The sequence below is a fragment of the Diceros bicornis genome, chromosome 4 (genome assembly GCF_020826845.1).
Source record: "Diceros bicornis minor isolate mBicDic1 chromosome 4, mDicBic1.mat.cur, whole genome shotgun sequence".
NCBI lineage: Eukaryota > Metazoa > Chordata > Mammalia > Perissodactyla > Rhinocerotidae > Diceros > Diceros bicornis.
Genome location: NC_080743.1, coordinates 41,984,142 through 42,004,909, shown reverse-complemented (window position 1 = coordinate 42,004,909; position 20,768 = coordinate 41,984,142). Strand labels below are relative to the sequence as shown.

General features: G+C 34.4%; 1 protein-coding gene across 1 annotated transcript in view; it reads right to left on the bottom strand.

The window, feature by feature from the left end:
• Positions 1 to 2,304: 2,304 nt before the first annotated feature.
• STXBP3 (syntaxin binding protein 3) overlaps positions 2,305 to 20,768 on the bottom strand; it is a 56,943-nt gene continuing 38,479 nt past the window's right edge. Inside the window, exons 12-19 of the mRNA XM_058538670.1 lie at positions 15,405 to 15,470; positions 14,521 to 14,601; positions 13,476 to 13,614; positions 12,838 to 12,944; positions 12,258 to 12,350; positions 10,462 to 10,547; positions 3,869 to 4,017; positions 2,305 to 3,050 (exon numbers count right to left, since the gene is read on the bottom strand). Coding sequence (XP_058394653.1) covers positions 2,956 to 3,050; positions 3,869 to 4,017; positions 10,462 to 10,547; positions 12,258 to 12,350; positions 12,838 to 12,944; positions 13,476 to 13,614; positions 14,521 to 14,601; positions 15,405 to 15,470 — 816 coding nt within the window. The 3' untranslated portion in view covers positions 2,305 to 2,955. The remainder of the gene's footprint in view (positions 3,051 to 3,868; positions 4,018 to 10,461; positions 10,548 to 12,257; positions 12,351 to 12,837; positions 12,945 to 13,475; positions 13,615 to 14,520; positions 14,602 to 15,404; positions 15,471 to 20,768) is intronic.

Sequence of the window (20,768 nt, the reverse complement as noted above, 5' to 3'; positions counted from 1 at the left end):
CTGTCCAATTATAAGCCCGAAATATATGTGAAATGTAGGCCTTAAAGGATCCCCTATCAGTGTGATAGGGCAAAGTGATCACTGAGGTGGTAAGTGACTGAATGACCGGACCAATGTTTGCTGTCATCACACTCTGAGTTCCATTTGCCACAGGGCATTGGATTAGTCTAAATCTCTGTTCCACACATGTACTAACCCTGGGCAGATAGTTACCAAGGCATACAAAATCTCTGATAAAATGCAGACACCAAAAATTAACCCTCTCACTGGCAATGTACTGTTCTCATGCTCAACATGAAAAGAGGGCTGTTTATTAATGTCAAGCCTTTCCTCTCCACATACACAACCAGGTTAAATTACATAACCTCTTTGTGCTTAATTTGCTCAGCTTTAAAATGGAGATAATAATAATAGTAGCTATCCTCACAGAATTCAATGGGGTAATATAAGCCCTTAAAAATGGTGCCTGGCACATATAAAGCACTAAGTAAGCATTTGTGCGTTATTATTTTATTAGCATTACTTAGTAAAATAGCAAGTTATGAAGTTAATATATCAAAAACAGTAATTTTTATGTATATAAAAAATCTGTTTGAAAAGAAGAGAAGAAAAGAGCCAAATCACATGGAACTACGAAAGACATTATGGCAATACGCAGGACCTATATGAAGAAAATGAAGATTCTCAAGGTCATCAAGATTTAGGTGATTGAAAAGACATTCCATATTCCTGAATATCAAGTTTCAACATTACAAGATGTCAATTTTTCCTAAATTAACCTATAAATTTACTGCAAACCTAATGAAAATACCAAAGTAACTTTTGGTATTAACAAATGACACTAAAATTCATTTAGCAAAATGTAACAGCCAGAAAATCTCTGAAAAATAATAGCAATTTAGGTGTGGGTGAAGTAGAGATTACATCCATCACATATTAAAACACACCATGAATTAAAATAGGGAAAAGGAAATACAAACCGTAGGTCAATAAAACAGAATCCAGAAATAGACCAAAATACAAATATAAATTTAGTCTACTACTATAAAGGTAGCATTTAAGATTAGTTGGGGAAAGAGGGATTACCCAATAAAACCTGGTATGATATCTGGCTATTTAGAAAGAAGCTGGATCCCTGTTAAATACTGTATCAGTCAGGGTTCACTGTAGGAACAGAAACTCCTCTTAGATTCAAGCAGAAATGGATTTATACAGAGAATTAGGGCCTTAAAAACAATGGAAAAGGCTGTAGGGACAGAAACTGGGGGCCACCGTGCTTTTAGACTCAAGGTCATATCACCATCTGCGATCCCGGGAACAGGAAGCTAGTGTTGCCACTGACACCAGCACGACCTCGTAGCCACGAAGCAGGTGACAGACAGTAACACGTGGAGTCTGATTGCTACAAACACCTCCTCTCGGCAGGAGCTTGTCCACTGGCACAGCCACGGTGGACGGCCTCTGCCTCCTTTCTACCTTCCAAATCTTTACCAAATGCAAATTCTACCAAATGGCAGAATCTAACCTGTTTAGAACTCTACTTACCTTTGAGTCTGCAAAACTTCATTTTTAGCCTTTCATCGCTGTGGTATGAGAGGGGGAGGTATGGGACATAATGCCAAGTGCTAAGAGACAATATCTAGCATACATTCTCACACTAAAATCAATTCCAGATGGATGAAAGAGTTACCGGTAAAAAATAAAATGAACCTATCAAAATGTTCTACAAGAAACAATGGGCCAATTTATAATCTTGGGTGCAAAAGGTATTTCTAAGTACAACATAAAATTCAGAAGCCTGAAAGGAAAACTGATGAAAAGTGATCTACATAAAATTTAAAATTGTGATGTCCATTATTAGTATTTTAAACGCACAAGTACTCTGACCAGCAATGTCACTGCTAGAAATTTATATTACAGAAATATTTGTGTAAGTCTGCAAAGGTATATACCCAAACAATGCAGCATTATTTTTAAGAGCAAAACTCTGAAGACGAGTGATACATAAAATTATGGTGCATCACAGAAGACTATGAGGCCAGGGAAAAGGAGAGATTTGAAATGAAGATGTTCCCTTTGTGTAACACGTGCTTCAAACGTGCTTTGTGTGTGTAACACGTTCCCTTTGTGTAACATATTACAGACATATCCTTATATTATCCAACCTTATACTATTATTTTTTTAAGTCAACAGGGGTTATCTTGGTGGGAAGACTATGGTGCATTCTTTTTCTTCTTTGTAACTCTCTGATTCAGAACTTTTAAACTTTCCAACTTCCCCCTCCTCCCCCATAAAAAAAAGAGATAATTTTTATAACTATATATTTATTTTCTCTTAGAATGTTCGTGATTATTTTTAGTTTTCTAATTTAAACATACATGATTTCAAAATTATATAAAGTTGAGTTCTTTAGAAGTATCCAGCAAGACAGTATACATTGTGAAATCATTCTATTTCTATTAATGACTGAATTATTTTACACATAAAAGAAATTAGGAATTTCAGTTGAAAGAAAAACTGCACTTACAGGAACTCATTCTATCATACATATACATTTACAGTGTTTACTTTTACAACCTTTTCATTTAAAATCATTCTTTTCCGAAAAACTATACTTCAGCATAAGACAGATAAAGTATCTAATAAGTAATTAGTATGTACATAGGTGGCTGTGAAAAATTACCCACAACTCTAATATATTCTGTTCCAAAGGTGAAAAAATTTCCTTTTAGAAAGCATTTTAACATTTCTTCTCATCATCTACAAAGCAGCAACAATATTTAAATTATTAAAAATGGCAAATCAATGATACATAATCATAAACAGTCCCTTAAGAAATACATTTGAAAAGTCATTATTCCATAAAATATTTACATTGGTTAAATTACATGATAGCAACATTATCTTGATCTATTTTAGTTGAACATATTAATAAGAATTTCCAAAAAAAAAAGCTATTCATCCTTCATAAAGGAGACTTTATCCTTGGATTTATTCAGCATCTTTATATCATCCAACAGCTTTTTGGGTGTTAAAATATGCGTAGAACCTGGTAGGGGAAAAGATAAATTTTCAGAGGCCAGCAGTTACATCGACTTTCATTGGCTGACTATATTGTCCTGTCCTTAAATATGCAAAGTGCAGTAGCTTGGGGCAATTTAACAAAATTTCTATAGGACACCTTCCTGAAATGTGCCTATACTACAATATTTCAGTCCTTCCTCTTCACTGAGCATGCTCAGTAACCCTTCAGAAACACTGCCCACTCCTCGTGCTTTGTCTCCTTTCTGCTATATCCTGATACACTGAAGAGCAAAATTAGAGGTTACTCTGTCCTCATGACAGAACAGCGAGAGTCACTGTCCCATCACAGAGAACCATCCAGCAGGTGAAGCTGCAGAGCCAGGCTTTCTGCACAGGTGCTGCACCTCCACGGTCAGGAGAGGTTACGCATCAGTGGCTTTCACTGACATTCTTAAAACTAAATTCCATGCAGGCCCTGCCAACGTCAGCTCCACATCCACAAAAAAGTTCAAAATATTTCTGCAGTAAAAATGTATTTATTTCTCAAAAATCATTTAATGAGAGCAAGAAAAGTATAGAACATAATATTTTAAAGGACACATTTAATAATATTTAAAGAATATAACATTTTGAAGCTCATTCCCTTACAATCAGAATATTTAAAAATAAAATTATCAAAAATGTCAGCCAGGAAAAAACTCTAGGACATCAGATAAAACATACTATGATTAAAAAGTATTTTTGCATTTACCAATTTAGTCCTAAATGTAAAATACAAGTTTTACACATATATTTTTGCATTTAGAGTTTAAAAAAACAGAAGAGAGGAAAAAAAAGTCTTACCAATAATAACTTCACAAGATTTATGTGCCTGAGAAACTTCATAAGCACAACGCATTTCAGAGTATGTAATTCCTCCAATTACAAAAACAATCAGCTTTGACCCATTTTTTCGGTCCTCTAAATAATTAGCTCTGGGTTTCTGGCGAGCACTAAAAAATGAAAAAACACAAACATGTTAAAAAAATTTCCAAAGCCATACTGCTTGTGGACTTTTTAAAAAGCCTAACTTCAGGAAACTCACATTGGCTCCAATTACAGTGATTTCTAAGGAAAAGACTTCACTATGGTATGACCAGAGCACCAAGATTAGGCAGGACAGCCAGCCCCACATCACATGTAGTTTTCATTTGATACATAGTTGGGACAAATCACTCATAATCTAGCTCAGCATGTTTACCTATAAAACAAAGCTAACACCTGCTCTTATTTATTTCATATGAAGAAATAATATACTTGAAAAGTCTATAATTTCTTGAAGTTAAACAAAAAGGGGAGAGGGGAGCGGCACTAAAACAACAGAATTTTAAAGACACGGGAGGGGCTGCAGGTCCTGATCTGGAGCTGGCGCGGTAGAGCGACATCTCTCGCTGGAGCTCAGTGAAGTGTGATGGTAGGAGATACTGAACGTGCATCTGCACCCCCACGTTCACCGCAGCGTTATTCACAATGGCCAAGACAGGGAAACAACCTAAACGTCCCTCGACAGACAGATGGATAAAGAAAATGTAGTGTATATATACAATGGAATATTGTGCAGCCTTAAAAAAGAAGGAAATTCTGCCATTTGCAACAACATTAATGAACTTGGAGGACATTACGCTAAGTGAAATAAGTCAGACTCAGAAAGACAAACACTGCACGATCTCACTTATATGTGGAATCTAAAATGCTCAAACGCATAGAAGCAGAGAATAGAATGTTGGTTGCCAGGGGCTGAGGGGAGGAAGAAATGAGGTGATATTGGTAAAACGGCAAAGTTTCAGTTACACAAGATGAATAAGTTCTGGAGATCTAATGTATAGCACGGTGACTATAGTTAACAAAACTGTATTTATACTTGAAATTTGCTAAGAGAGTAGATCTTAAATTAAGTCATCTTACACAAAAAGAAAGAAAGAAAATGGTAACTGTGGAGGTGACACATATATTACTTAGCTTGTGGTGATCATTTCACAACATATATGTATCAAAACATCAAGTTGTATACCTTAAACACAGTCAATGTTATTAAGTCAATTATACCTCAATAAAGTTGTTAAAAAAAAAAAAGTTTCACCTGGGTTTCAACTCTTTTTCTGGGAGGGGAAATTTATTTATCATTTTTACTTTTTTCATTTTCTATTGCATTAATTTCACCTTTTTATCTTTACTATAATTTCCCTCTTTCTAGTTTGTTTTATTGTTATTGGGTTTCAACTCTGATTCTGCTTCTTTCTAATTCAGTATGAGTTTCAGCAAGTTGCTTAACCTCTCTCTAAACCTCAAGCGTTTTCAGGATTAAATGAAATAATGTACAGAATACACTAAGTACGGACTCTAGTACCAGGAAAGCATTCAATAAATAGTAGCCATTATTTCTACCATTTCCTCCCCTAGATTGCTCTAGACCTGCACTGTCCAATACAGTAGCCACCAGCTACAAGGCGATTTAAATTTAAATTAATTAAAATTAAATAACATTAAAAATTCAGTTCCTCAGTTACACTAGACACATATCAAGTGCTCAAAAGCTACATGTGGCTGTTGGGCAGTTCAGATATAGGACATTCCATCACTGCAAGAGAGTTCTATCGGATAGCACTGCTCTAGATTACAGGAATCACTTTTTCTTGTTCCCATACCCCACTGGTAAAAATTTTTAGCTTTTATTTGAAGAGTAAACAAGTCTTTAAAAATAAACATTTGTGTACATCTTTAGTTTATAAATTATATATGTGTATTAGTTATATTAATAAAGCTTAATTTCTGCCTTTTTTAGGTAAAAATAAGTACCCAATAGATCACCTTGTTACCCACTTTGGAAACCATGTTCTAGATGACCTTGAAGACTGCAATGAAGGATCCCACAGTAAACTGTTAATATTGTTCTTAGTCTAGCCTTTGGGATGATAATTTTCATCTACCATCTCAATGAATGATGAGGTAGTAAACAACAGGAAAAGTAAAGAGAATTAGTAGCTGGCTTTGAAAGATAAAACAGGAACAAGATACATTCTTGGTTCCCATACAAATAAATCAAGGACATACTAAAAGCGCAAATTTGGTTTAAAAACTTTCAAAAGACAGTGAAATAGAGTAAGAAAGCAAAAGAAAAGGAGATATTACTCAAAACTATGTGATTCTAACCATTTTTAAACCTCTGAATAGCAATTTTAGGACAATGGGATTATACTTAATTTTTTTCACATACACATGTAAGACACTGTGCTAGCGTTTTAGACTCTGAGAGATACAAAAATAAGACTAAATCCCTAGATCATGAAAATCTCAGTCAGGAAACCTCCTAGAAGCATTAGTTAAAATAAGAGCAAACATCTTTTTAAAAGCACAGCTGAAAGTAAACAAGTAAGAGAAATCTCCAAGAGCCAGCAGTAAAAAGGAAGCTTAAAACTAGGGTAGTAAACTGAGTCGAGGCTTGGTCCACCTTGTGATGCATTAGTCTAATCTGAGCAAACATGGGGCTTGGGTGTTTACCTGTTTAATGAAGAAAGGAGACAAGAGCATTAGGTACTGTGCAAATTAGGGACTGGGAGTCTGGATAAGGTTAGGACACCCTCAAAAGCAAGGGGAGATGACAAAGAAACTTTTCCCAATAATTCCAACATAGGCCTTTCCCATGAGAGTTCTAATTTACACTATCTTCGCAGTCGGGGGGAATCCCAACTGAGAAATTAACACATAAAAGAAAAAGTCTCTTATCCTGGCAGAAGCAAATGCTAAATCTCTCCGAAGGCACCCACTCTCAACCCTGGCTACTGAAATAAGCTCTGAATCCAAAATTATATGAAACACGTGAAGAAATATGCAACCATAAGTGTCCACAGAAATAAAAAGCAGCAGAATTAGAACTGTCAGATACTAAAATTAGTAAAAACAGACTAAAACTAAGTATGTTTAAAATGATAAATGATAATAAAGTAGGACAGAAAGCATGACAAAATAAGAAATAATAAAGAAGTCCAAGCATATTTGAAAAAGAAACAAGCAGAACTTCTAAAATGGAAAAAACAAAGTCACTGAACATAGAAAACAAAAAATAGTTTACTCAGCAGATTAGACACAAATTTAAGAGAAAACTAAAACTGAAAACTAAATCTGAAGAAAAATTTCCAGAATGAAACACAAAAGAAATGTTGAAACTTAAGAGATTACATAACATGAAGAAAGAAGGAGATGTTTCAACAAAAGCAAAACCGCAAAAGTGGCAATATTTGAAGCATTTATGAAAACATAACCTCAAATTCAGGAAACACACTGACTCCCAAGGAAAGAAATAAAAATAAATCCTCAGGCAGACACAGCTCATGGAACGTACAGAACATCAAAGACAACAAGCAACCAGAGAGAAAAGGCAAATTACCTATAAAAAGTATGATAAAACCGATAGAAAACACCCCACCCCCATACCCACCCCCTCCCAAGAGCTAAAACAGAAACAAATAAACAGGAGAACAACAATCTCAAAGTATTGAATGAAAATTACTGTGAACCTAGAAATTCATAGCTAACATGTAAGAACAAGGACAAAATGAAGATATTTTCAGACAGACAAAACCGTGAAGTCTCTACCATCAACAGACCCACACTGAAGGAACTTCTAAAGGACATACTTTGGAAAAGAAGGTATCTGAGCCCAGAAAAGGGGATGTGAGAAGGAGTGGTAAGCAATATAATTGGTTAATATGCACATACAATTAAAAAAATAATAAAGCTGATCATTAATTTGGGAAGTAAAAAAGATATAAGATAAGCAAAAATAAAGTATTAAGATAACATTTAAGGGGTGTGTGGTTTGAATTAAGTTGTTCTAAGGTTCTTGTATTGTTCAAGAGGAGGGCAAAGATACTAATTAATCTCTGACTTTGTCAAGTCAAAGAAATGTACTAAAATTCTAAGGATAACTGCAACAAAAATACAAATAGTCTATATAACTTCCAAACCAGGAGAAAAGGAAAAAAATAAAACAAAAGAAAAAGTCCTCAGTGGAAGAGAAACACTCAAATACATGTAAACATACAAGAATGTTCACTGAATATTGTTTGTAATGGTACCAGTTTTGACACAGCGTAAATTATCATGGAAAATATATGAATAAACTGTAATACTTATAAGAATATACCAACCAGCAGTGAAAATCTATACATGTATCAATCTGAGACAAATTTCACAAACATAATATTGAGGGAAACAAAAAAACCATGTTGCAGAAGGACACACACAAGATGACACCATTTATATTAAGTTTAAAAACAAAACTACAGAGAGAACTGTGGTCATTGTGGAATAAGATGGTCAGGAGATTCCCTTCTAAGAAAATTAGTATAAACCTGGATGAAATTGTGGGGAAAAAAAACCATTTCAGGTCAACTGGAAATCAACCACAGGCAGACAACAAATTAAGAAGCATTTCCTCTTGAATACATGCTAGCGTTATCAGGTAAGAACAGTGGTGGCGACTATGTCACCTTCTAGCCTGAGGCTGCACCCAACCCCGACTGTTCCCCCAACTCGGTTGGCAGAAATTATAGCTTTATTGACTTGAGGCTGGTTGTGAAAACCTGAAGCTTTACTGCCAGAGGTGGAAGACTTGACTCAAGGTAGGGTGGCAAAGGGAGCGCAAAATCCTGCAGCTTTGCTGGTTAAAAATGGTGGACCTGGTTCAGAGCAGAAAGGCCTGCGGTTTTGGGAGCCCAACATTTTGGTCCCAGTTTGGGGTGGGCGGCAAATTAGCCAGAAATTTAACAGGGAAATTCTAGAAGTAAGAAAGGCAAGGACAAGCTCGCCACACATCCTTGGCTGACTGCCAAACTATGCATGTTGGGGAAAAGCCTGAGAAAGCCCAGGGAAAAAATGGAAAAAAAAAAAAAAAAAGAAAAGAAAAGGAGACTCAAGAACTGACTGTGACTTGGAATGCATTTCTTAACCCACACTCAGCTTGATCAGCAGAAGATGGAAGCTTTACAGGCTTGAGGTATCTAAACACAACCTCTGCCCAGGTGACTGGCCAACCTCAAACTACACAGACACGGGGGCAACCCTGAGGAGCCAAGCGAAAAAATTAAAATTAAAAACCTCAACAATGACATCAGTGGCTACAAACTGCAAGGGAGAATAACTCCACAGGTTAAGTCCACTCAAGTTATAAAAACAAACAATAGAGTTGCTACAATACATTATCTAAAAAGTCCAGTTTTCAACCAAAAATTAGTAGATCTGCAAATAAACAGCAAAGTGTGACCCACAATGGGAAAAAAGCAATCAATAGAAACTGACTCTGAGTGGACTCAGATGTTGGATTTAGCAGACTTCAAAGCAGCTATTATAAATATGATCAAAGAATTAAAGAAAACTATGCTAATAATAAGTTAACCAATAGGGAATCTCAAAAGAGAAATGGAAACTAAAAAAAAAAAAAAACAAATTGAAATTCTAAATGTGAAAAGTATGATAACTGAAATGAAAAATTCACTCAACTGCTGGGCTCAACAACAGATTTGAGATGTCAGAAGAAAGAATCAGAGAACTTGAAGATGGACCAATAGACATCACCATATCTGAAGAACAGAAAGAAAAAAGATAAAAGTAAACAGAGCCTCAGTAACCCATGAAAACAATGTCAAACCTTTCAACATATATGCAATGGGAGTTTCAAAAGGAGAGGAGGGATAGACAAATGGGCAGAAAAAAATTCTGAAGAAATAATGCCTGAAAACTTCTCAAATTTGAAGAAAAGCATTAACTTATAGATCCAAGAAACTCAACACCCCCAGACAGAATAAACACACAGAGAACTCCACCTAGACACATCATAGCTAAGCTGCTGAAAGCCAAAGACTAGGAGAAAATACCGCAAAACACGACTATATACATTGTTTAGAATACAAATATATGTAGAAAATATATAAAGATATATAGGTGAACGATAAGTACCCAATTCAGGATGGGGAAGAAAGGGAGAATAATAAAATCAGAGAGTGATATACAGGAAGCTTGAATTGTATTTATAATGACTCATTTCTTAAGCTGGGCCCTGAGTACACGGTATGTATTAGAACATTCTCTATAGCTTTCTGAATGTTTCAAATATTTCACCACAAAAAAAATTATCAAAAAGGATTATGTCCTCTGCTATGTGAAGAAAAAAGAGATAAACGGGAAAAATTGTTTTTTAGTTTCATGAAAATATTTTTTATAATAAAATATGTTTTCATATTGCTTACCTGGACTCATTTAAAACAGGTTACAGTTAAAGAAAAACTGCCTCTTAAGTGACTATGTGCCTCAAGGAGAGTTGCCAATGTAAGAGTACCTTTCAATGATTAGTCTGCAATATCACACTGAAAATTTCACTCACTTTCATGTATAGATTTTACCTTACAGCTCCTGATCCATTCCACACTGCTGGACACTTGGAACAATATGGCCATTCTTTTGAATCTAATCTATTATCAATGGCATCCTAGGGAAGAAAAGAGTTAACACCATCAAGAAAATGTTGTAAATTCCAAGATTCTTTTGTTTGTTTTGCATAAAACTTAAAACTTGTATTTACAATTAAGGAACATAAGGATATATATTTAATAAAATAAGGTTAGCCCTCTCTTTGAAACTCACAAATCTTACTTCAAAAATTAATGCAATCATTTACTTATTTATTAAACCAATATTTATTGCATGCCTTTATTTCTTCATTTGGGGGGTCCCACACTAGTGTAAGGATTCCAGGCACCTTACCAGGACCTTTATCTCTAGAGTACTAGGAGTTAGTTTCTAAATACCATCCTAGTCCTGACATACCTTTCAGGCTACCAGAAAGTCCAGGCCTTGCCCTTCATAGCAGTGGCTCTAAAATAGGATGTGCACACCTCGCCTAGAGGTACTCAAAAGAATCCAATGAAATAGGGAAGGTTTTCCTTTTCACTTCATTATTTTTTAAATTTTCCTTTTTTTAGGGTTACATTATATGATACACTTATGTGTATGGATACACTGTATATACAGATTATGTTTTATTAGTACAGTAATAAATAGTTTATAAATAGTCATACACCATAGGCTGGTGTCCACATTTTTTATGGTTAAGTGTGCACAATCAAAAAAGTTTGGAGACCACTGCTTTACAGCACAGTAGTACAAATGGTACTTAACAAGTGGACACAAGGAATGGGCACAAGGTACTCAGTAGTCCAAGGAAATTTCAATAAGACTGCAAGCAGTGAAGAAACCAAGTTTCAGGAGAAATTCTGAAGGCCTTACATTGCTACTGAACCAAAAGTGGATTTCCTGAATTTAACATACAGATTCTTGTTAAGGGATCCGAGGAAGTCAATTCTTATTTTAAAAATACTAGCCAAGAAAAACTACTTAGTTCTACATCCTTGTTATGGGTAAGGAAAAAAAAATCTTATGTTGCAGAAAACAAAGTCTAAATCCTTTAAATTTTTCATCTATGATTAAGCATCTGTGAATGACATAAAATTAGCCAAGCAAAACAGAAAAATTATAGTAATAAATTGTACACAATTAGTTCCCAAAGGAAAGTAGAAATTGGGGTTTTAAGTCAAAGGAAAACTAGAATAAACGGAACTATATGATTACGACTGAAGAATCACATGATTTTATTGAGTTCATAATGCAATTTTTATTAGCTCATTTTCCAAATCCCTATAATTGAGTATTATTTTCTAAAAGCAAACAGTATGGAAGACATCAACCCTCTGTTGGATCTGACAGCAAACTACAGTGAGGTTTACATTTTAATCACAAATACATTTTCAAGAATATTGGAGTCGAATACTTTCTAATAGTGGTCACGTATAAATGTTATTTGTTGAATTTTCATTCACATAAATTATTTATCCTTCTGTTACATACAGTTATTTAAAACAATGGCAGCTTTTTTTCATAAAGCATGTGTGTGCTTATTTTTTTAGTTTATTTATCTTGAGGCAGTCAGTGGTGTGAGTTTATTTGAAGTTTTCAAAGGAAGAATCTTCCAGAATTTCCTCTCCTCCCTTGACCCCAGATACAACCTTTTTTGTGAACTCTCCTAGTACTGCAGAAAATTCCTGACCCATAGATATGCTTAGACTGACAGATAAACATACCAAGATAAAGAATACTCTACAGAAAGGCACTTAAGGTATAAGTAAAACTTAAGGAATTTTACCTCCAGAATATCTTTGATAAAAGGTGTCCATCGAGAGAGTTGAAAAGTTTCTTCTGCAGATCGATCCTTTCTTAATGGTTTGCTTTGTTGAGACTAACATAATTAGAGGAAAAATTTTATTTAGTCATATTCTCTTATTAAGTTTTTAATGAAGATATTTAATTTACAGCACAAACTAAGTTTATTTGACTTAAAACTCAAAAAATCTGAATAGGTGGGGTCACATAACTTCACTGAATAGTATTTTGTATTTTCTTAACAGTATAAGAAAATATGTTTACTCAAAATGCTATAAAACTTGGGAAAGAGTGAGATTCTAAATAGAGTCCTTTAAATTTGTTATAAATGAATCATAAACAGCATAAATACAAATTACAACAGAAGCCATAAGATATGAATTCACATTTGTCTAAATTACTCATATACGGAAAGAAACAAAATTTTTTATTTTTTACTTACCAAATTTATAGAGTGAAATTAAGAAAACTGTCCACATGCATTTCCATATAAGAAAACATATTTAATGCAAACCACCACACATGCATATATATTAGTATATACAGAATGTAAGATTTCTTACTGGGGGGACAATGGGAACACCAAGGTAACTCCAGTTACGAATCATGTCACTCTCATTTTCTATCTTTACATTCTGGATCAACCTGTCCAAATTTTCTTCCGTTGTTCCTTAGATAAGTAAAAATATGAATGCACAGTCACAGAATTGCTACCACAATCATTTCTAGGTTTTAGGTAGTACCCATAAACAAACCTTTTCAAATAAAAAGCAAACACTTAAATTGCATATCCTTCAATCTTCTCCCAATTTCTTATTTTTCCTTTTATTTATCTTTTTTTTTAAAACAAAGTTGTTTTTTTTTTTAAATTTTATTTATTTATTTTTCCCCCAAAGCCCCAGTAGATAGTTGTATGTCATAGCTGCACATCTTTCTAGTTGTTGTATGTGGGACGCAGCCTGAGCATGGCCAGAGAAGCGGTGCATTGGTGCGTGCCTGGGATCCGAACCCGGGCCGCCAGCAGCAGAGCACGCGCACTTAACCGCTAAGCCACGGGGCCAGCCCCCTTTTATTTATCTTAACTAACTTCAGCTAATTGAATCTTCTAAGATTCTCTTATGATCAATAGTAAACCACTTATTATAAAGTGCTTTCAGAGCTGAGTATTTTAATATATTCATGAAAATAAAATCTCCATTACCATTAATACTGAAGATATAAAGTAGGATTGCTCTTATTTTATCATAATTATCATGATTTTTGTTGAGTAGAACTGGAAGGAGTACTCGCATAGAATCTTTCACCTTCTGTCCTTCTACATCAGTTCCAAGTGCCAAGTCCTTAATGAAAATGAAATATAGTCAGTGGTTTAAAATTCAAATTCATTTTCAGTTAAAAATGTCTATTATTAAATCTTGCCAAATTTTAATGGAACACTGATGCTATTTCACAAGAAAATGTGGGCATCACCTGTAAGCTACTCACTATACAAAATGCAAAAAGTCAAAAAATAATTCAGAGAAGAAAATCATTACTCTAAACCTGTGCTATCTAATATGGTGGCCATGAGCCACACAGCTGTTGAGCATTTGAAATGTGGCTAGTCTGAATTAAGATGCACCATAAATTAAAATACCAGTTTTTGAAGACTTGGTGTGAAAAAAAGAATGTAAACTATTTCACTAATAATTTTTTATACTGATTACATGTTGAAACGATAATATTTGGGGTGTATTGGGTTAAGTCAAATATATTATTAAAATTACACTTGTTGCTTTTTACCTTTTTAATGTGACTACAATATTTAAAATTACATATGGTTTGCATTCTATTTTTATTAGACAGCACCAATATAATCAGTTTTGACATTATACAAGAAGCCTCTTAAAACAAGTTAGATGTACCTATGCGGTGCTCTGCAGGATGCTACATTAAATGCTGCAGCCACTGAGAGAGGCCTGCCAATGACACTACCCTGAAATCATGCTCCAAACACTTAAATCATCCCATTCAACCAAAAATACATAATCACAGATTAGGAAGGACTGCTTACTATGCTACTATTAATGCTACTAACATGTTAATGCTGATGGGGAATGATGTATTAAATACTGCCCAGGTGGAGTCCCCTTCTAAGAGAGATTCTGTAATTCAGGGCACTGTACTGAGCAAAAAGTTAGGTTTTACCTTACAAAGTCATTCCAGAAATCTATGATGAACATAGGTATTTCTGACTCTGCACATACCTGTTCGGTTTTGCAGAGCTTTTCTATATTAGGTTTGAACTTATTCATGCAATCTTCTGCTAAGTTAAGATGGACAACTTGCTGAAAAACAGAAGAAATCAATCATTAAAGCATTTTAATTTCTTTTTGTGCAACTGATAATATTAAACTTTTGAGATGGGCGTGCAGAAAAGTATGGGCTTAGGTGGAAAGGAGGTACCATGTAAAAGCAAGGGAAACAGCTCAAGAAACGGAAAAAAAGTAAGAATTAACATGATCTATAGGAAACAACCAATAGCAAAAAAGAGAATGGAAGGGTTGAATTTGTGTTGGGTTTATAAGTAATGAAAAATAAAGTGAGAAAAAAATAGTGAAGTCTTTCAAGTCCAGCAGAAAAAGTTTAAATTTGTATTACTGATTCTTGATTAGGGAGCAATATGATAAAAAAAAAAATGTGTGAAGATTATTATGATAATACTCATAAGAAGAACGGGAACACTAAAAAAAACAGTTTACCTGCCCACACAGCTTAACTGCTCTTAAATCTACTAATATATAACTATTAATTTAAAGAACCAAGTAGAATAACAACCACTGGTCAATTCAATGTTGAATTTTCTTATTAAGTTGATAAATACTAAATTTGTTAATAAATACTAAATACATATTTGTTCAGGACAAATACGTAAAAAAGTTTAAGATGGATTTGGATAAATATGGATTATGTATAGAGAGAATACTATTGAGAAGCTTAGATATTTGGGATATTTCTCAGTCCTAGAGTAAGGTTTTAGAGGACAACTAACACCAAGTATTCCATGACACCCACTGCTAAATCTGACTACAGAACTGGATGGACTAATAAACTAAAAGTGATAAGGTATCTCATACACAATACTGCTTACCTTAGTGATCTGTTTACGGAAATGCGGCATCTTTTTCATCAGTTCGGTAAGGGCACTAAGCGATATCTAGGAAAAATCAAACATCTTTAAAGCAAACTTACGATTCAGTTATTCTATATAACATCTTTAAAATCCTGTAGTTTTAAATATTTGTTAATTTACTAAATATCTGGCAAATTAAAAAAAAAAAACAAATTCAAGAGGTTTCCAGTTTCAGCCACGATAAAGCAGCTGATATCAAAATTACTATTCATCCATAAACAAAAATAAAATAAGACAAACTAAATAAGACAACAGCTTTCAGGAATGGATTAAAAAAAGTAGCTCACAGCTAAGATACTTGAGCAAAGGGAAGCATAGAAGGTGATCCCTGCACTCACTCTGGCTTTTCCCTGGGACATCTCCCAAAACACAGTGAAAGGAAGTACAGTTCAAGTAGAAAGCAACAGTCTCTCTGGGCAGAGGAAAAAGATCAGAGTTTGGGGCTGCTGAGGTAGGGTCTGGGGGCAGAGTACCAGAGAGAAAAAAGTCAGTCACAACATAACCCAAAGATATATAGAAGGGCTGCCTCCAGATTCCTTGCCAAATACTAAGCTGTACATGTACAGGGCATAACTCTTAAAGGCCTAGCAGAGAACAACTGCTGGGTGGCTAAATGCTGGACAGAGATTTCAGAAGGGTCTTAGTGCTAAGAAAATACTGGCATTCTCTGATTCAGACAAAGTAGACCACGAGTCCTAAGTGAACACTCAGACATTCAGTCCTAGGACTGTGTTTTTGGACTAAGTGCAAAAGTGAAATAATACTCGCCATAACAAAGTCTGACATGAAATCTCAACAGAACCAAGGTTATTCATCAGCAAATTAGCTGCCTACCAGAACAAAACTCAATACTCTTTGCAGAGAGAATATCATCTAGAGCCTCTGCAATGTATCATCCAAAATTTCTAACATAAAATAAATATTACTGGACATGTAAAATAGGAAAAAGTGATTGATACTTGAGTGATAAAATAGTCAATAAAAGTAGACCCAAGATGATCCAGATGTTGTAATCAGCATTCAAGGACTTCAAAATAACATATTTATGGTAAAGAAAATAGAGGAAAAGATAGGATAAATGGATGAAAAGATAAGAGTATTTCAACAGAAAATTAGAATTTATTAAAAAAAATTTCAATGGGTACCCTAGAACTAAATGCAATATTTGAAATTGAAAACACAATGAATGATTCTCATACTTTGCTGGTGGGACTGTATAATGGCACAGCCACTTGGGGAAAGAGTTTGGAAGTTTCTTATAAAGTTAAACATACATTTACTATATGATCTAGCAATCCCATTCTTAATTATTCACCCAAGTGAATGAAAATGACTGTTCACAAAAAACCTGAATGTTTATAGTGGCTTTTGTCGTAATTGCCAACAACTTGAAAAAAATCTAAATGTTCTGCAACTTGTGACTAGAAAAACTGTGGTACATGCATACAGTGGAATACCATTCAGCAATAAAAAGTGATGAAACTACAGTTACATGCAACATAGATGAACGTCAAGTGCATGATGCTAAATGAAAAAAGCCATACTGTATTACAGTAGCCTCTCCTTATCTGCAGTTTCGTTTTCTGTGGTTTCAGTTACCCATGATCAACTGTGGTCCAAAAATATTAAATAGAAAATTCCAGAAATAAACAATCCATAAGTTTTAAATTGCGTACCAATCTGAGTAGCCATTTGAAATGAAATAACATGCCGTCCCACTCTGTCCTACCCAGGAAGTGAACCATCCCTTTGTCCAGCACATCCATGCTATATATGACCCCCTGTTGGTCACTTAGTAGCCATCCTGCTATCAGATCGACTGTTGTGGTATCACAGTGCTTGTGTTCAAGTAACCCTTATTTTACTTAATAATGGCCCTAAAGCCCAAGCGCAATCATTCTGGCAATTTGGATATGTCAAAGAGAAGCTGTAAAGTGCTTCCTTTAAGGAAAATGGTGAAACTTCTCGACTTAATAAAGAAAGAAAAAAAATCATATGCTGAGGTTGCTAAGATCTATGGTAATTTTTCTAACAGTATACTGTTATAATTGTTTTTTTATTATTAGTTATTGTTATTAATCTCTTACTATGCCTAATTTATAAATTAAACTTTATCATAGATATGTATGTATAGGAAAAAACATAGTATATGTAGGGTTCAGTACTATCCACAGTTTCTGGTATCCAGTGGGGTCTTGGAATGTATCCTCCACGGATAAAGGGGGACTACTATATTCCAGTTAGATGACATTCTGGAAAAGGCAAAACTATAGGGACAGAAAACAGATCAGTGGTTGCCAGGGAATCAGAGTTGGGTAGAGAGGTTGTCTACAAAGGGGCATAAGGAAATTTTGGGAAAGGTGATGAAACTATTCTATATCTTGATTGTGGTTATATGATAGTAAGCATTTGTCAAAACTCATTCAATTGTATGCTATAAAAGGGGAACTTTGCAACTCAATTTAAAAAAAGAATACATTGAATGGGTTTAACAGAAAATTAGACAAGAGAGAAGTAGAGGACTCAGGTTAATAGAAAATATTCAATTAAAGCACAGAGAGGGAAAAAATTTTTTTAAAAAAGGACTAGAATGTAAGAGATGTAGAATATGGTCAAAAAATTTAACACACAAGTGACTGGAGTCCTAGAAGGAGAGGAGAAAATAGGACAAAATCAAGATATGAGAAAATAATGGCCAAGAATTTTACAAATACAGTCATGTGCCACATAATGATGTTTTGGTCAATGACAGATAGTGATTCCATAAGATTATAATGGAGCTTAAAAATTCCTATTGCCTAGCAACATCATAGTCGTAGTAACATCGCACGGCTGAAGAAGAGGCAAGAGAAAAGGGAACTGAAGGAGAAGAAAAAGAAGAACCCTCAAGAAAACTCACAGTGAAGGGTTTAGCAGAAAGTTTGTGTAGACCTCAACAAGCTCCTTAAAAAAGTTTGAAAAGGGGCTGGCCTGGTGGCGTAGTGGTTAGGTTCGTGCACTCCGCCTTGGTGGCCCTGGGTTCGCAGGTTCAGATCCTGGGCGTGGACCTATGCACCGCTTGTGAAGCCATGCAGTGGCGGGGTCCCATATACAAAATAGAGGAAGATGGGCACAGATGTTAGCTCATGGCTAATCTTTCTCAGCAAAAAAAGGAAGATTGACAGAGGTTAGCTCAGGGCCAACCCTCCTCACCAAAAAACAAAAAAGTTTGAAAACATGGAACCCAACACCAAAAGGTTTTCATTAATAAATGAGAGCAATGTTCATGGTGCATTATCTGCTTACAAGCAAATCTATAATGAAAAAAAGGAATAAACCAAGCAAACCACCATGGACATATTTCTTAAAAGAGTGACACTTCCTCAAAAAGAGCCTTAGGCAGGTCCTTCAGGAGGTATTCCAGAAGAAGGGATTGTTATCATAGGAGATGACAGCTCCATGTATGTTATTGCCCCTGAAGACCTTCCAGTGGGACAAGATGTGGAGATGGAAGACAGTGACACTGATGATCCTGACCCCGTGTAGGCCTAGGTGAATGTGTTTTTGTGTCTTAGTTTTTAATAAAATGGTTTAGAAAGTAAAAGATAAAAAATTTTAAAAATAGAAAAAAGCTTATAGAATAAGGATATGAAGAAAATATTTTTGTACAGCTTTACAATGTTTATGTTTTAAGCTAAGTGTTACTACAAAAGAGACAAAGAGTTTAAAAAGTTCATAAAGTAAAAAAGTTATAGTAAGCTAAGGTTAATTTATTATTGAAGAATGAAAAATATATTTTTTATAAATTTAGTGTAGCCCAAGTATACAGTGTTTATAAAGTATACAATAGTGTACAATAATGTCCTAGGCCTTCACATTCACTAACCACTCACTCACTGACTTACTGAGTGGAACTTCCAATCATGCAAGCTCCATTCATGGTAAATGCCCTCTACAGGTGTACCATTTTTTCTTTTATACTGTATTTTTTCTGTTTCATTTCCATATTGAAATATGTTTAGATACACAAATACCTACCATTGTGTTATAATTGCCTACAGTATTCAGTACAGTAACATGCTGTATAGGTCTGTAGCCTAGGAGCAATAGGCTACACCATATAGCCTAGGTGTGTAGTAGGCTATAGCATCTAGGTTTGTGTAAGTGCACTCTGTGATGTTCACACAACGACAAAATCACCTAACGACACATTTCTCAGAACGTATCCTTGTTATTAAGCAAGGCATGCCTGTATGATGACAGTTACCAACTTAGTGATTCAAGAAGCTCAACAAATCCCAAGGAGGATAAATACCAAGAAAAACACAGCACAGTAAGGCATATCATGGTAGAATGGCTAAAAATCAAAGATAAAGTGAAAATCTTCAAAAAAGACATTTTATCTTCGGAAAATAACAGTAACATGACAGATGACTTCTTTAACAGAAATTATGGTAGCCAGAAGATGATGTATTGAAATCTTTAAATTGCTGAAAGGAAAAAAAAAAACTACCAACTTTGAATTCTAAATCTAGCAAAAGTGTCTCTGAAAAACTTGCAAAACAAAGATATACTGAGATAAAAACAAAAGTTGAGAGAATTCATCCAGCTCTCATGGGAAAACTGAAGAGCAATAAGGAGTAAACAACAGCAGATTTCATAAATATGTAGGTAATATAGAAGTCTATAGAGTAAAACAAAAATAACATCAAGTTTATAATACATTTTGAAGTAAAATATATGACAACCAAAAGCACAAAAGAGGATGGGGGTAAACAAAGTTAAACTATTATAAAGTTCTTGAATTATTCAGGACATGGCAAAAGTATATTTTAAGATAGACAGTGATAAAATAAGGATAGATTTTGTAATACCCAGCATAATGACTGTAAGAAGGATACTAAAAGGTAAAACAAAGAATTTTATATTAGAGATAAAATGAAATAGTTAAAAAAAAAAAGATTTGCTATATAAAGAAAACAGAAAAGGAAAAGAAAAAAGAATAGATAAATAGTAAACAAGATGGAAGACAAACTCAACTATGTAATAATTATATGAAATATATATGCACTAAATATCCCAATTAAAGACAAAAATTGTCAGACAATAAAAAAACAAAACTCAATTACAAGCTCTTTTAAAGAAGCACATTTTAAATATAAAGACACATATAGTTGAGAATAAAGGATGGGAAAAGATATATTATGTAAACACTAACTAAAATAAAGCAGGTATGGCTATATAAGTATCAGACAAAGCAGACTCTAAGGCAAGAAATACTGCAAATGATTAAAAAAACAACACTTTATGATGATAAAAGGATAAATTCAACAGAGAGATAAC